This window comes from Tachyglossus aculeatus, chromosome 13, assembly GCF_015852505.1.
Source record: "Tachyglossus aculeatus isolate mTacAcu1 chromosome 13, mTacAcu1.pri, whole genome shotgun sequence".
Taxonomy (NCBI): Eukaryota; Metazoa; Chordata; class Mammalia; order Monotremata; family Tachyglossidae; genus Tachyglossus; species Tachyglossus aculeatus.
Window position 1 is genome coordinate 4,411,247 of NC_052078.1, and position 13,876 is coordinate 4,425,122.

General features: G+C 50.8%; 1 protein-coding gene across 1 annotated transcript; it reads left to right on the forward strand.

Moving 5' to 3' along the window:
• Positions 1 to 423: 423 nt before the first annotated feature.
• Positions 424 to 6,951, forward strand: LOC119936291 (amiloride-sensitive amine oxidase [copper-containing]-like). Its single transcript, XM_038755827.1, is given in 7 exon segments — positions 424 to 559; positions 1,887 to 2,218; positions 2,571 to 3,708; positions 3,711 to 3,841; positions 5,577 to 5,869; positions 6,203 to 6,335; positions 6,682 to 6,951. Coding segments are annotated over 6 exon segments (2,286 nt in total). The 5' UTR covers positions 424 to 559; positions 1,887 to 1,897.
• The last annotated feature ends 6,925 nt before the right edge of the window (positions 6,952 to 13,876 follow it).

The following is a 13,876-nucleotide window of genomic DNA, read 5'->3' on the forward strand; positions in this document are numbered from 1 at the left end:
CAGGGCCCCCAGGGAAAGAATGCATTCTGATCCTTTAGCGCTGGCCCAAAGATCTGCAGCTCTGTCCAAATCTCTTTCACATCCCAGTATTATTCATCGTGTATTAACGTCCCAGTCCCCGATCCACCTACAAACAGGTCTGTAAGCTCTTTGTAGGCAGGGAGTACATCTGATTATTGTTCTATTGTACTCTCCCAAGCGCTTAGTGCAGTGCTCTGCACACTGTAAGTTCTCTGTAAATACGATTGACTGACTGACTGACTGAGCTGGGATTCTGGGTCTTGAAAACACCCCAAGAGAGTCTGGGAGAGAGGGCAGAAAAGACTCACCGTTCGGGAAGGTGGGGTGACAGTGAGAGATGTTTTCTCTTTATTGTGACTTCCCTCCCAGCCTTGATTCTGCGCCACCCCTCCTTGTCCAAGCCACCTTCCCTCTCCACCCCAAAGAGGAACTGGGAGGGATCAGCAGGGTTATATACTGGGATCAGGACCAGTGGGGAGAGCAGAACTCAAAAGCAGAAAGCAGGAGTGAGGAGTCCAGGAACTGAAGCCCAACTCAGGTACCAGGTGGTTCTCCAACCCCGGCACCCAGGGGAGGGATTTGGGTAGGGGGTGCCGGGGATGGAGAACTGGGCCAACCCCAGACCGCCCCAGCAATACCTCTCCCACAGACTACCTGGAGTTTGGTCGGGGTGGGCTGCAGAGGGTAAGCAGGACATTTTCCATACAACCCCGTGGCTTCCCTTTGGGTCCCCAGAGAGGCAATTTCCTACTGGACTGTTGATGTTGCAGAGGAAAGGTAAGTGAGGGGGTGGTGGGGGCTTGCCAACTCCAGAGGAGAACTGACTCTCTTCTCCCTCAACCGTGGACGATGGAGATTTGCCAACCATATGGACGGGTGCTCTGGACTGGCTGGCACAATTCCTGAAGTTCATGGCTGCAATCCAATCTCCACCACCTTCTTCAAAACCAGCCAAGTCGTTGTAGCATGTAACAGGGGGAGGGGGATTTAGGGGGAGCAGGCTGAGTCAGGGTCAGCCCTGGGATTGGGGGGGCTTCAGAGAGGTAGACCAGCCAGTCAGATGGAGGATACAAGCCGCACCCTCACCCGAGAAGCAGCCTGGGTTTGGGAGTCAGGAGGTCCTAGGTCCTAATCCTAACTCTGCCACTTGTCTGCCAAGGGACCTTCTCTGTGCCTCAGTTACCTCATCTGTGAAATGGAGATTAAGACTACGAGCCCTGTTTGGGACAGGGACTGTGCTCAAAGCGATTGTCTTGTATCTACTCCAAAGCTTTGAGCAGTGTCTGGCACATAGAAAGCTCTTAACAAATACCACAATTATTATTATGATTATCCCCAGCCCTGTAGATATCCACGGGCACTGCCATGTTGAATGCCACCCACACAGATCCCCACCTGCCATGTCCAGTTATAGTATAGTGCCTGACATAATAATAATAATGTTAATGATAACTGTGGCATTTGTTAAGCACTTACCATGTTAACATAATATTATTATTGTTATGGTATTTGTTAAGCACTTACTCTATGCCAGGCACTATTCTAAGCACGGGGTAGATACAAGATAATTGGGTTGGACACAGTCCCCGTCCTGCACAGGGCTCACAGTCTTAATCCCCATTTTGCAGGTGAGGGAACTGAGGCACAGAGAAGTGAAATGATTTGCCCAGGGTCACACAGCAGACAAGTGGAGTAGCAGGGATGAGAACCCATGACCTTCTGACTCCCAGGCCAGTGCTCTATCCACTAGGCCAAAATAACGTAAAAAGAAAAAAATCAAAAGATCTCCCAACCTTGTTCAGTGGCAGAAGTCTGACACGGAAGAGGGAGAGCCCGGCCAGAACCAATCCCCTCTTCTCCTCCAGGGGCCGGAGAGATGGGATGGAAGACCCCAGCAGTAGAGAGGGCTGTGTGGCGGCTGCTAATGGTGGCCGTCCTGATTGGAGGGACCGAAGGGGGAGACGCCAAGAGGCCGCGAGACAGAGCCGCTGTCTTCGCAGACCTGAGCCCTGCCGAGATGGCCGCTGCGCGCGACTTCCTGCGGACCAGGAAGAAGCTGGGGCTGAAGCCGGCCAACGAGCCCACGATGGCTAAGAACTCGGTGTTCCTCAACGAGACGCGGCTGCCCAGGAAGGATGAGGCGCTGAACTTCCTGGACAACCACGGGATGCTCCTGAGAGCTCACCTCCTCCAGGAGGCCTTCCCAGACTGAGCCCCTTCCTTCCTCTCCTCCTCGTCCCCCCATCTTACCTCCTTCCCTTCCCCACAGCACCTGTATATATGTATATATGGTTGTACATATTTATTGCTCTGTTTATTTATTTATTTATTTATTTTGCTTGTACATTTCTATCCTATTTATTTTATTTTGTTGGTATGTTTGGTTTTGTTCTCTGTCTCCCCCTTTTAGACTGTGAGCCCACTGTTGGGTAGGGCCTGTCTCTATGTGTTGCCAATTTGTACTTCCCAAGCACTTAGTACAGTGCTCTGCACATAGTGAGCTTTCAATAAATACGATTGATTGATTGATTGATTGATTGACCAGGGAGGCTCGAGTCATCATCTTCTTCGGGGACCAGAAGACGCCCGGAATCACTGAGTTTACCGTGGGCTCCCTGCCCACGCCCTCCTATCTGAAGCAGGTGGTCCCAGTCAAGCCCGCTCACGTCCCGTCATGGACGTCGCGCCCCGTGTCGGCGGTGGAGCACATGTTCATGGACAAGGTGATGAAAAAGGCCACAGGGCCCCTCTACAGGCTCCTGATGGAGACCACCGGCTTCTGGTTCCACAACTGCACGGACCGCTGCCTGGTCCTGTCCGACGTGGGGCCGTGGGGCGCCCAATCTGGCCAGCGGCGCGCCTGGTTCATCGTGCAGAGGTTGGTGGAGGGGCTTTACCTGCACCCCACTGGACTGGAGCTGCAGCTCAATCACGAGGACATCGACCCCGAGTCATGGCGAGTGGAGCGGGTTTGGTACCAGGGACGGTACTTCTCCAGTCCCCAGGATCTAGCGCAGTGGTACGCGAATGAGCCAGCGAATGCGTCGAAGGTGGAGGGGTTGCCCCTCGACACCGAGGGGGGCACCGAGGAGCGGCCCCTCTTCTCCTCCTACCGACCCCGTGGCTCCTTCCCCACCCCGACCCACGTGACGGGCCCCCGGCTGGCCGAGCCCCAGGGCCACCGCTACCGTGTGGAGGGCAAGGCCTTGCTCTACGGGGGCTGGAGCTTTGCCTTCCATCTGCGCTCATCCACCGGCCTGCAGCTGCTGGACCTGCACTTCAGCGGCAAGCGCGTGGCCTACGAGGTGAGCATGCAGGAGGCGGCGTCGTTGTACGGCGGGCACACGCCTGCGAGCATGCAGTGCAACTTCATGGACTCGGGATTCGGGATGGGCAGCTCCACATTCGAGCTGGTCCCCGGCATCGACTGCCTCGAGACGGCCACCTTTCTGGACGCCCACCACTACTACGACTCCGACGCCCCCGTCCTCTACCGGCGCTCTCTCTGCGTCTTCGAGATGCCCACTGGGGTGCCCCTGCGGCGCCACTTCGACTCCAACTTCAGAGGGGGTTACAACTTCTACGCGGGACTGGAGGGCCAGGCCCTGGTGGTCCGTACAATCACCACCGTCTACAGCTACGACTACATCTGGGACTTCATCTTCCACCACAATGGGGTGATGGAGGCCAAATGCACGCCATGGGCTACATCTTCAGCACTTTTTACAGGCCAGACGGGCTGCGCTATGGCACTCGCCTCCACACCCACCTGTTGGGTAACATGCACACCCACCGGGTGCATTACCGCGTCGACCTGGACATGGCAGGAGGGGCTGGCAGGAGGTGACATGGGGGATCCGGTTGTCCGGGAGGGGGCCTGGGTAAATTTTCTAGAGGGAAATTTCTGGGACGTTCAGTACAGAATTGGTTTTTTTTAATGGTGTTTGTTAAGCACTTACTCTGTGCCGGGCACTGGAGAAGCTGCTGTGGCTCAGTGGAAAGAGCCTGGGCTTTGGAGTCAGAGGTCATGGGTTCAAATCCCAGCTCTGCCAACTGTCAGCTGTGTGACTTTGGGCAAGTCACTTAACTTCTCTGTGCCTCAGTTACCTCATCTGTAAAATGAGGATTAAAATTGTGAGCCCCTCGTGGGACAACCTGATCACCTTGTAACCTCCCCAGCGCTTAGAACAGTGCTTTGCACATAGTAAGCGCTTAACAAATACCAACATTATTATTATTATTATTATAAGTATGGTATGGTAGATAGGCACAAATCAGGTTGGACACAGTCCATGCCCACATGGGGTTCACGGTCTCAATACCCATTTTACAGATGAGAGAACTGAGGCCCAGAGAAGTGAACTGACTTGCCCAAGGTCATGCAGCAGATGAATGGCAGAGCCGGGATTAAAAACCAGGTCCTCCGACTCCCAGGCCCGTTAATTGCTAGGGCCTAGTGACCAGAGCACGGATCTGGGATTCAGAAGGACCTTGGTTCTAATCCCTGCTCTGCCACTTGTCTGCTGGGTGAACTTGGGCAAGTCACTTCACTTGTCTGTGTCTCAGTTCCCTCATCTGTAAAACGGGAATTGAGACGGTGAGCCCCATTATGGGACGTGGACTATGTCCAACCTGACTACCTGATAACTAACCCAGATCTTAGAACATCATCATCATCATCATCAATCATATTTATTGAGCGCTTACTGTGTGCAGAGCACTGTACTAAGCGATTGGAAAGTACAAGTTGGCAACATATAGAGACAGTCCCTACCCAACAGTGGGCTCACAGCCTAAAAGGGGGAAACAGAGAACAAAACCAAACATACTAACAAAATAAAATAAAAAGAATAGATATGTACAAGTAAAATAAATAAATAAATAGAGTAATAAATATGTACAAACATATACACATATATACAGGTGCTGTGGGGAAGGGAAGGAGGTAAGATGGGGGGATGGAGAGGGGGAGGAGGGGGAGAGGAAGGAAGGGGCTCAGTCTGGGAAGGCCTCCTGGAGGAGGTGAGCTCTCAGTAGGGCCTTGAAGGGAGGAAGAGAGCTAGCTTGGCGGATGGGCAGAGGGATTGGGGGCATTCCAGGCCAGGGGGATGACGTGGGCCGGGGGTCGACGGTGGGACAGGCGAGAACGAGGTATGGTGAGGAGATTAGTGGCAGAGGAGTGGAGGGTGTGGGGTGGGCTGGAGAAGGAGAGAAGGGAGGTGAGGTAGGAGGGGGCGAGGTGATGGACAGCCTTGAAGCCCAGGGTGAGGAGTTTCTGCCTGATGCGCAGATTGATTGGTAGCCACTGGAGATACCAGATACCAAGAAGAGAAAAACAAAACAAAAGCTAAGTCACGCTGCTTCTCGGTGTTGCAGGGGATGGGTGAGAACAACAAGGCAGTATCACCTCTTCCTAACCCTGGAGGGCAGAATTTCAGGAGATGCTATGGGAGGTGAGGGGGCAGCGTGGAAGGGGGCTCACAGCAGGATGGTTGGGGTTGCCCGCGAGGGGCTGAGTCCCTCCCTCGATTCCTCCTGAACCACGCTCCCCACACCCTGCAGGCACCCAAAACAGCTTCGAGACGCTGGACCGGAAGCTGGAGAAGATCGCCAACCCCTGGAGCCCGGGGCATCATGTGCTGCAGCCAACCCTGGAGCGGATGAAATACAGCACTGAACGCCAGGCCGCCATCCCCACCACCATCCAGTCGCCCGGCCTCCTGCTCTTCACCAACCGAGAGAAAAACCGCTGGGGCCACCCCCGCAGCTACCGCCTGCAGCTCACTTCCGTCGCTGCCTCTCTGTGGCCTGGAAACTGGAAGGAGGAGCAGGGCATCACTTGGGCCAGGTGCATACTGGAAGTGGAGGGTGGTAGGGGTTCCCAGGACTGGGGAGGCTCTGGCCGGGGCCCCGCTGGCAACGTGAGGCAGCCCTGGTCTCCCTTCCCCTGCCCCCTAAAACATGTCTTCTGGGTGACAGAACTGAGCGTGTGACCGCTGAACACCTTGCCCATTCCTCGCAGCGCTCCTCTGGGTGTTTTCCCGGACTCCTCTGGGCCCCTGCCCCTGTTCCCTCCGGCTTTTTTTTTTAATGGCATTTATTAAGCGTTTACTATGTGCAAAGCACTGTTCTAAGCGCTGGGCACTTCCCCAGAGGGTTATACCTCCCCACCTCCCTGCAGGTATCAGATGGCCGTGAACAAGTACCGGGAGTCGGAGCTCCGGAGTAGCAGCATTTTCAACCAGAACGACCCCTGGAATCCACCCGTTGTCTTCGAGGATTTCCTAAGCAATGATGAGAACATTGAGAAAGAGGTACGGGCGTCGGAGCCCTGGGCCAGCCCACAGCAGGAGGAAGCTTCCCCTGTTAGCCCTTGAGGAGCATCATGGCCTAGTGGATAGAGCCCGGGGCCTGGGAGAGGTTACGGGCTCTAATCCCGGCTCTGCCACTTGTCTGCTGGGGGACCTTGGGCAAATCACTTCACTTCAACTGGGCCTCGGTTCCCTCATCTGCAAAATGGGCATCAAGACTGTGAGCCTCATGTGGGACAGGGTCTGTGTCCAATCTGATTACCTTCGAACAGTGTTTGGCACATAGTAAGGGTTTAACAAATACCAAAATTATTATTATTAAGTGTCATCCCCTCCCGCTTCCCCACAGGACCTGGTGGCCTGGGTGACGGTAGGCTTCCTGCACCTCCCCCACTCCGAGGACATCCCCAACACGGCCACTCCGGGAAACTCCACGGGCTTCCTGCTCCGCCCCTTCAACTTCTTCCCCGAGGACCCATCCTTGGCCTCCCGAGACACCTTGATTGTGCGGCCCCGGCCCCGAGGCCCTCCCTTCGTCCAGTGCTGGAACCCAGAGGGAGTCGGGGCCTGTGGGCCGGCCCCCCCGTTCAGTTATGATGGCACCTACCGCCCGGTGTGATGGTCTCGGCCCAGCTTCTCCACCTGGAGAAGTGGCGTGGCCTAGTGGAAAGAGCCTGGGCTTGGGAGTCTGAGGACCCGGGTTCTAATCGCACTCTGCCAAATGCTCTTCCTATTCTTACTGTGTGACCTTGGGCAAGAATACTAATTACGGCACTTGTTAAGCACTTACTGTGTGCCACGCACTGTTCTAATCTTGGGTACATTTAAGTTAATCTGGTTGGACATAGTCCCTGTCCCACATGGGGCTCACGGCCTTAAACCCCATTTTGCAGATGAGGTAACTGAGACCTAGAGAAGTTAAGTGACTTGCCCAAGGTCACCCAGCAGATATGTGGCAGAGCTAGGATTAGAACCCAGGTCCTTCTGACTGCCGGGCCCATGCTCTATCCACTAAGCCATGCTGCTTCCCACTTAACTTCTCTGTGCCTCAGTTTCCTCAACTGTAAAATGGGGATTCAATAACTAGTTTCCTTCCAATTTAAGACTGTGATCCCCCTGCGTCACAGGGATTGTGTCCCACCTAATTGACTCGTACCTACCCCAGTGCTTAAAACAATGTTTGACACCTAGTTAGCACTTAACAAGTCCCATAAAACAAACACCTATGCCCCATTCCTTTTAAACACTTTGTTAGTCATCACACAGTGGCTTCTTAATCCACAATCCAGAAGGGTCTCAATAAAGTCTTCGGTGGCATCTGGCAGTGTTGGTTATCTCTCAGGGGACAGGGGTAGGCGAGAGGGAGCACTTTAGAGCAGCTAAAGTGGGCACTCATGAAAACGTCTATCTGCTCTTCATTAAAATCTCTCCCTGAGCGGCCCTAGGGATACTTGGGTGACCAGTGGAAAGGGTCATTCAATCATACATTCAATTGTATTTATCGAGCACTGTACTGAGAGCTTGAGAAAGTATTATAGAGTAATAAATAAACACATTCCCTGCCCACAACGACCTTACATTCTAGAGGGGGAAGGGAATTGATGCCGCCTCCTGGGTACAGAGGCACAGATGGGCCGAGGGGAAGAGGGATGGAGGAAGATCAGGAGAAGCAGCATGGTTTAGTGGACAGAGCACATGCCTGGGAGTCAGAAGGTCATGGGTTCTTGGCTCTGCCATTTGTCTGCTGTGTGACCTTGGGCAAGTCACTTCACTTCTCTGTGCCTCATTTCCCTTATCTATAAAATGGGGAGTAAGACTGTGAGCCCCATGTGGAACAGGGACTGTGTCCGACCCAACTTGCTTGTATCCACCCCATTGCTTAGCACAGTGCTCTAACCACTAAGCCATGCTGCTTCTCTGGTGTGGCTTAGGGGCAGCCCCCACCACTAGTTGTAGGCTGTATGAACTTGGGTAAGTCACTTAACTTCTCTGTGCCTCAGTTTCCTCATCTGACAAATAATTGTGGTATTTGTTAAGTGCATACTGTGCCAGGCACTGTACTGAGCGCTGGGGTGGATACAAGCAAATTGGGTTGAACACAGTCCCCTGTCATTCATTCATTCATTCATTCAATCGTATTTTTTGAGCACTTACTGTGTGCAGAGCACTGTACTAAGCGCTTGGGAAGTACAAGTTGGCAACATATTGAGATGGTCCCTACCCAACAATGGGCTCACAGTCTAGAATGGGAAGTCAGACCCATTTGGGGCTCACAGTCTTAATCCACATTTTACAGATGAGGTAACCGGGGCACAGAGAAGTACAGTGATTGGCCCAAGGCTCCACGGCAGACAAGTAAGTGGCGGAGCCGGGATTAGAACCCATGACCTTCTGACTCCCGGGCCTGTTCTCTATCCACTATGCCATGATTCAATAACTGCTCTCCCTTCCCCTTAAACTGTAAGCCTCAAGTGGGACAAGGAATGTGCTGACCTGATTGTCTTGTATCTAACCAAGTGCTTGGTACAGAGTGAGCACTTCATAAGTACCATACTTTATTAGTCAATCAATCAATCATATTTATTGAGCACTTACTGGGTGCAGAGCCCTGTATTAAGTGCTTAATTATAATGTATTATAATAATAATTATTACTATCACTATTATTATTTAGGCCATAGGCCCAGGGGTCCAGGTCAAATCTAAATCCTGAATCCATTCATTTTTGCTTCTTCTGATTCCGTAGGTTCAGTCAGAGGGAGGGCAGCAAATCTGGTATAGACAGAGAAGGGTCAGTTGGGAAGAGTCAGGAAACCATGGATTGAGATGGGAAAAAATTCCCCTCCCTCCAGCCCCAGACCAGTGTTCAGTTTCCCGAACGTTTGATTACCGGAACAAACCCTGGTCCCATGAAGTCCGGTTCATTAACATTCAACTGTATTTCATCTCTGTGGTCCCACCTGGGTATCCAGATGTGACATTGGCTCGAGTGTTCAACCAAATATTTAGCCAGTGTCAGGGTTCTAGACCATACGTACCTGGAGGGAGGCACCGTGTCTATTTGTCTATCTCATATAGGACAACCAGGGCTTTAGACAGTTTGTGACCCTCGTTAACTTCTCTCTTGCAGATGGTGAATTTTACCTATGCGGGTGTGGTGAAACGTCTGATGCAGACCTGACAGTTGACCTTCAAAGCATACATAATCTTCCCGCCAAAGACTGCCCCTGCTGTACTGACACGTTTGCTGTTTGCGGACCTCGATCCAGTCAAGGAACCGTCTGACAGTCTAGCTAACAGTCTAGAGGTGATGCCGTGCAAAGGTAATAGCGAAGGGGTAAGATCTTGGTAAACTCCAAGCAAAAACTTTGCAACTTGCCAAAAAGTTCAAGGAAAGCAGAAAAGTATTATTTAAATAGCTGAGGACCAAGAGAGAGCAACAATATTGCTTCTACCACCCCCACTCTGTCCTCATATAGTGGGAGAAAACTGAAAATAAATGACCACTAAAATAGAGGATGTATTGTAATTATTATTGGTATTTGTAATGAAATAAAAGTATAATAACGGTATTTGTTAGGCACTTACTATGTGCCAAGCACTGTACTAAGTGCTGGGGTAGATGTAAGGTAATCGGGTCCCACATAGAGCTCACAGTCTATGTAAGAGGGAGAACAGATACTGAATCCCCATCTCTTAGCTGAAGGAACTGAGGCATAGAGAAGTAAAATGACTTGCCCAAGGTCACCCAGCTGGCACAAGACAGATCCGGGATTATAACACGGGTCCTCCAACTCCCAGTCCTGTCTTCTTTCCACTGGGCCATGCTGCTTCTCATTTTTCACCTCATTCTTTTCCCCAAAGCTAGGAAGGAATAGAAAATGGATAGTGTCAAGAGGTTTGAGAATGGGAAACAGATTCAGGGTAGAGAAAAGCCTGCTGAAGAATTATTTAAATTCAACACACTGTTTTTCAGGCCCTATTTAGGTCTATTTAGGGAAGCAACACAAAAGTCCTCTACTTCTGACTTTGAAGAATCCACAAAGGCCCAGAGGAACGCCCCCAGCGAAAGGGGAAATGGATGACTCTGGACATGTCAGACTGGAAAAAGAAATCATCCCCACAACGACTTGCGAAAAAATCTAGAAGAGAATCAGGTACCTTAAAATAACTTATAAGGCCTTATGAAAAGGACAAGTCACCTTGGCTTAATTTAATCCCCTCCCCAGATCAAAACTTGGCCCCAAAGTTGTGGAGGTAGATGGTAGGTGTAAGCTACTTTTTATCCCTGCCAAAAAGCCTTCGTTCGTTAATAGATCTGTGTGGCACATTGTTACGTGCCCTGCGTGCTTGACAGCTAAGGATCATCGAGTCAAACCAGACATCGTCGATGTGGATAGACCCAGGAAAGGTATAGAGAAAGTGGGACAAAATTTGAGAAAAAAAAATTACTGAATAACCTTAGCACTGGATCCATCTCACGCAGCACAACAATCAAGTCAGAGAAAATACAATCTGAACTACAAGACTATTTAATGATTTCTATCTGGCAGAAGGATAATAGCGGGAGAAGGGTGGATGATTAAGAGGGTGGTAAGTGCTAACCAAGGGAGGCACAATGAGCAGAATCATCTTCTCTATTATTATCATCTTCAACATCATCATTCTTATGGCATTTATTAAGCACTTAAGTGTCAAGCCCTGTTTTAAGTATTGGGGGAGATACGAATTAATCATTCATTCCTTCAATCGTATTTATTAAGTGCTCGCTGTACTAAACACTTGGACAGAGTTCCTGTCCCACATGGGGCTCACAGTCTAAGTAATTAATCAATCAATGGTATGATTGAGCACTTGCTGGGTGCAGAGCACTGTACTAAATGCTTGGGAGACTACAACATAGGGAGTCAGAGATCATGGGTTCTAATCCCGCCTCCTCCAATTGTCAGCTGTGTGATTTTGGGCAAGTCACTTAATTTCCCTGTGCATCAGTTACCTTGTCTTTATAATGGGGATTAAGACGGTGAGCCCCACGTGGGACAACCTAATTACCTGATATCTACCCCAGTGCTTGGCACATAGTAAGCGCTTAACAAAAACCACCATTATTATTAATTACCAGACATGTTCCCTGTCCGTAGGAGGGAGAACAGGTTTTGAATCCCCATTTTACAGTTGAGGAATTGAGGCCCCGAGAAGTTAAGTGACTTGCCCATGGCTACCCAGTGGACAAATGAAAGGGCTGGGATTAGAACCCAAGTCCTCTGACTCCCCGGGCTCTTTCCACTAGGCCCCACTGTTTCCCAAGACCTTGACAGGTCAGAACTCTGCTCCCTAAGGGCAACTAAGAATCTCTCCAGGCCCTCCATATTTGGGGGTGGGATTCAACGACGGCCTCTATTTTCTCTCTCCACAAAGCACAGAACCACAGGATGGGAAAAAAAAACATGGCACTGGGCAAGGGTGGCCAATGCCGGCAGCAATGTTCAGTCAGTCAGTCAGTCAACGATATTTATTGAGCACTTACTATGTGCAGAGCACTGTATTAAGTTCTTGGGAGAGTACATTTCAACAATAAACAGACATATTCCCTGCCCACAGCCAACTTACAGTCTAGAGGGGGAAACAGACATTAATATCGATAAATTATTTATTATTGCTGGTTGTCTTGGTGGAGGGGTTTGAAGATGCCAAGCAGCTGCGAAGCATAGCCACGGTGTTCGCAGACCAGAACTCTGCCAAGAAGGTGGACGTGCGCAACTTCCAGTGAGCCAAGAAGGAGCTGGCACCGAAGCAGGCCAGTGAGCCCATGATGGCTGAGAACCTGGTGTTCCTCATCGAGACACGGCTGCCCAGGAAGTATGAGGGATGAACTTTCTGGATGGGGACAGACTGTCCCCGAACCAGGAAGCCTCCAGTCGCCATCTTCTTCGGGGCCCAAAATCATTGAGTATACCGTGGGCCCCCCTTCCCGGACCCTCCTACCTGAAGGAGCTGGGCCCAGACTGGACACCCGTCAACCTTAGCACACATGCAATGCTCCAAACTGCTCTCTACGCCACTGATGTCCCCCTTATAGCCTAGTTCAACTGGGATGATTTACTCTATGCAAAGCACTGTGCTAAGCACTTGGGAGAGTACAATATATCAGACACGTTCCCTGCCCACAACGAGTTTACAGTTTAGGGGGGAGACAGACATTAATATAAATAAATGAATTACAGATATGGACATAAGTACTCTGGGGCTGAGTGGGCTGGGGGTGGTGAATGAAGGGAGCAAATCAGGGTGACTGCAGAAAGAAGTGGAGAAGCCACATGGCCTAGTGGATCTAGTAGGGACTGGGAGTCAGAAGGTCCTGGGTTCTAATCCTGGCTCTGCCACTTGTCTGCTGTGTGACCTCGGGCAAGTCACTTCACTTCTCTGTGCCTCAGTTCCCTCATCTGTAAAACAGGGAGTAAGATTGTGAGCCCCATGTGGAACAGGGACTGTGTCCAACCCAACTCAACTTGCTTGTATCCACCCCAGTGTTTAGCACAGTGCCTGGCACATAGTAGTTGCTTAGCAAATACCATTAATATTATTATTGTTTTATTACTACTTGTCTGCTGTGAAGCCTTGGGCAAGTCCCTTCGCTTCTCCGTGCCTCAGTTACCTCATCTGTAACATGGGGATATAAGACTGTGAGCCTCAAGTGGGACAGGGACTGTGTCCAACCTGATTACCTTGTATCTACCCCAGTACTTAGAATAGTCCTTGGCACATAGTAAGCACTTAACAAGTACCATTATAGTAACAATTATTAGGAGTCTCAGCACTGTCCTCTTCTCTCCTGCCTTTTTATCAGTCTCTCATGCCCCCCAAGAGCTAGTCTAGGGCAGGGCCATAATAACTCAAGTTTGATCTGGAGGTTTGGTGGGGGGGGGCACCCTCAAGAGACCCTACAAAATGTCATTGCAACACCACCAGTCAGAGGGGTGGTGGAGGTGTAGGGGAGGTGTGGGTGGCCTCAGAAAAGGGACCACCATGACCCACTGGTGTTTCCTAAATCGCCTCTAATCCACCTCACTATCTGTCAAGGCTGTGCCCTGTGGCTTCCTCTTCCTAAAGCAAAGGTGGCTGAGAAGGGGTGGGGGAGGAGAGGAGGAGCCCCTCCCTCCAGAAGCAGCGTGGCTTAGTGGAAAGATCACGGGCTTGGGAGTCAGAGGTCATGGGTTCTAATCCCAGCTCCGCCACTTGTCAGCTGTGTGACCCTAGGCAAGTCACTTAACTCCTCTGTGCCTGTTACCTCATCTGTAAAATGGGGATTAAGACTGTGAGCCCCACGTGGGACAACCTGATTACCTTGTATCTACCCCAGTGCTTAGAACAATGCTTGGAATGTAGTAAGGGCTTAACAAATACCAACATTATTATTATTATCATTAAAAGTGACACCCCACAAGGAAACACATCCAGAGCATGCATTCAAGAATCCCCTCTACTCCATGGAGACTTTTGGCTCTCTACCTAATCCCTTGGCTGTCTCCTAAGTATCGAACACAG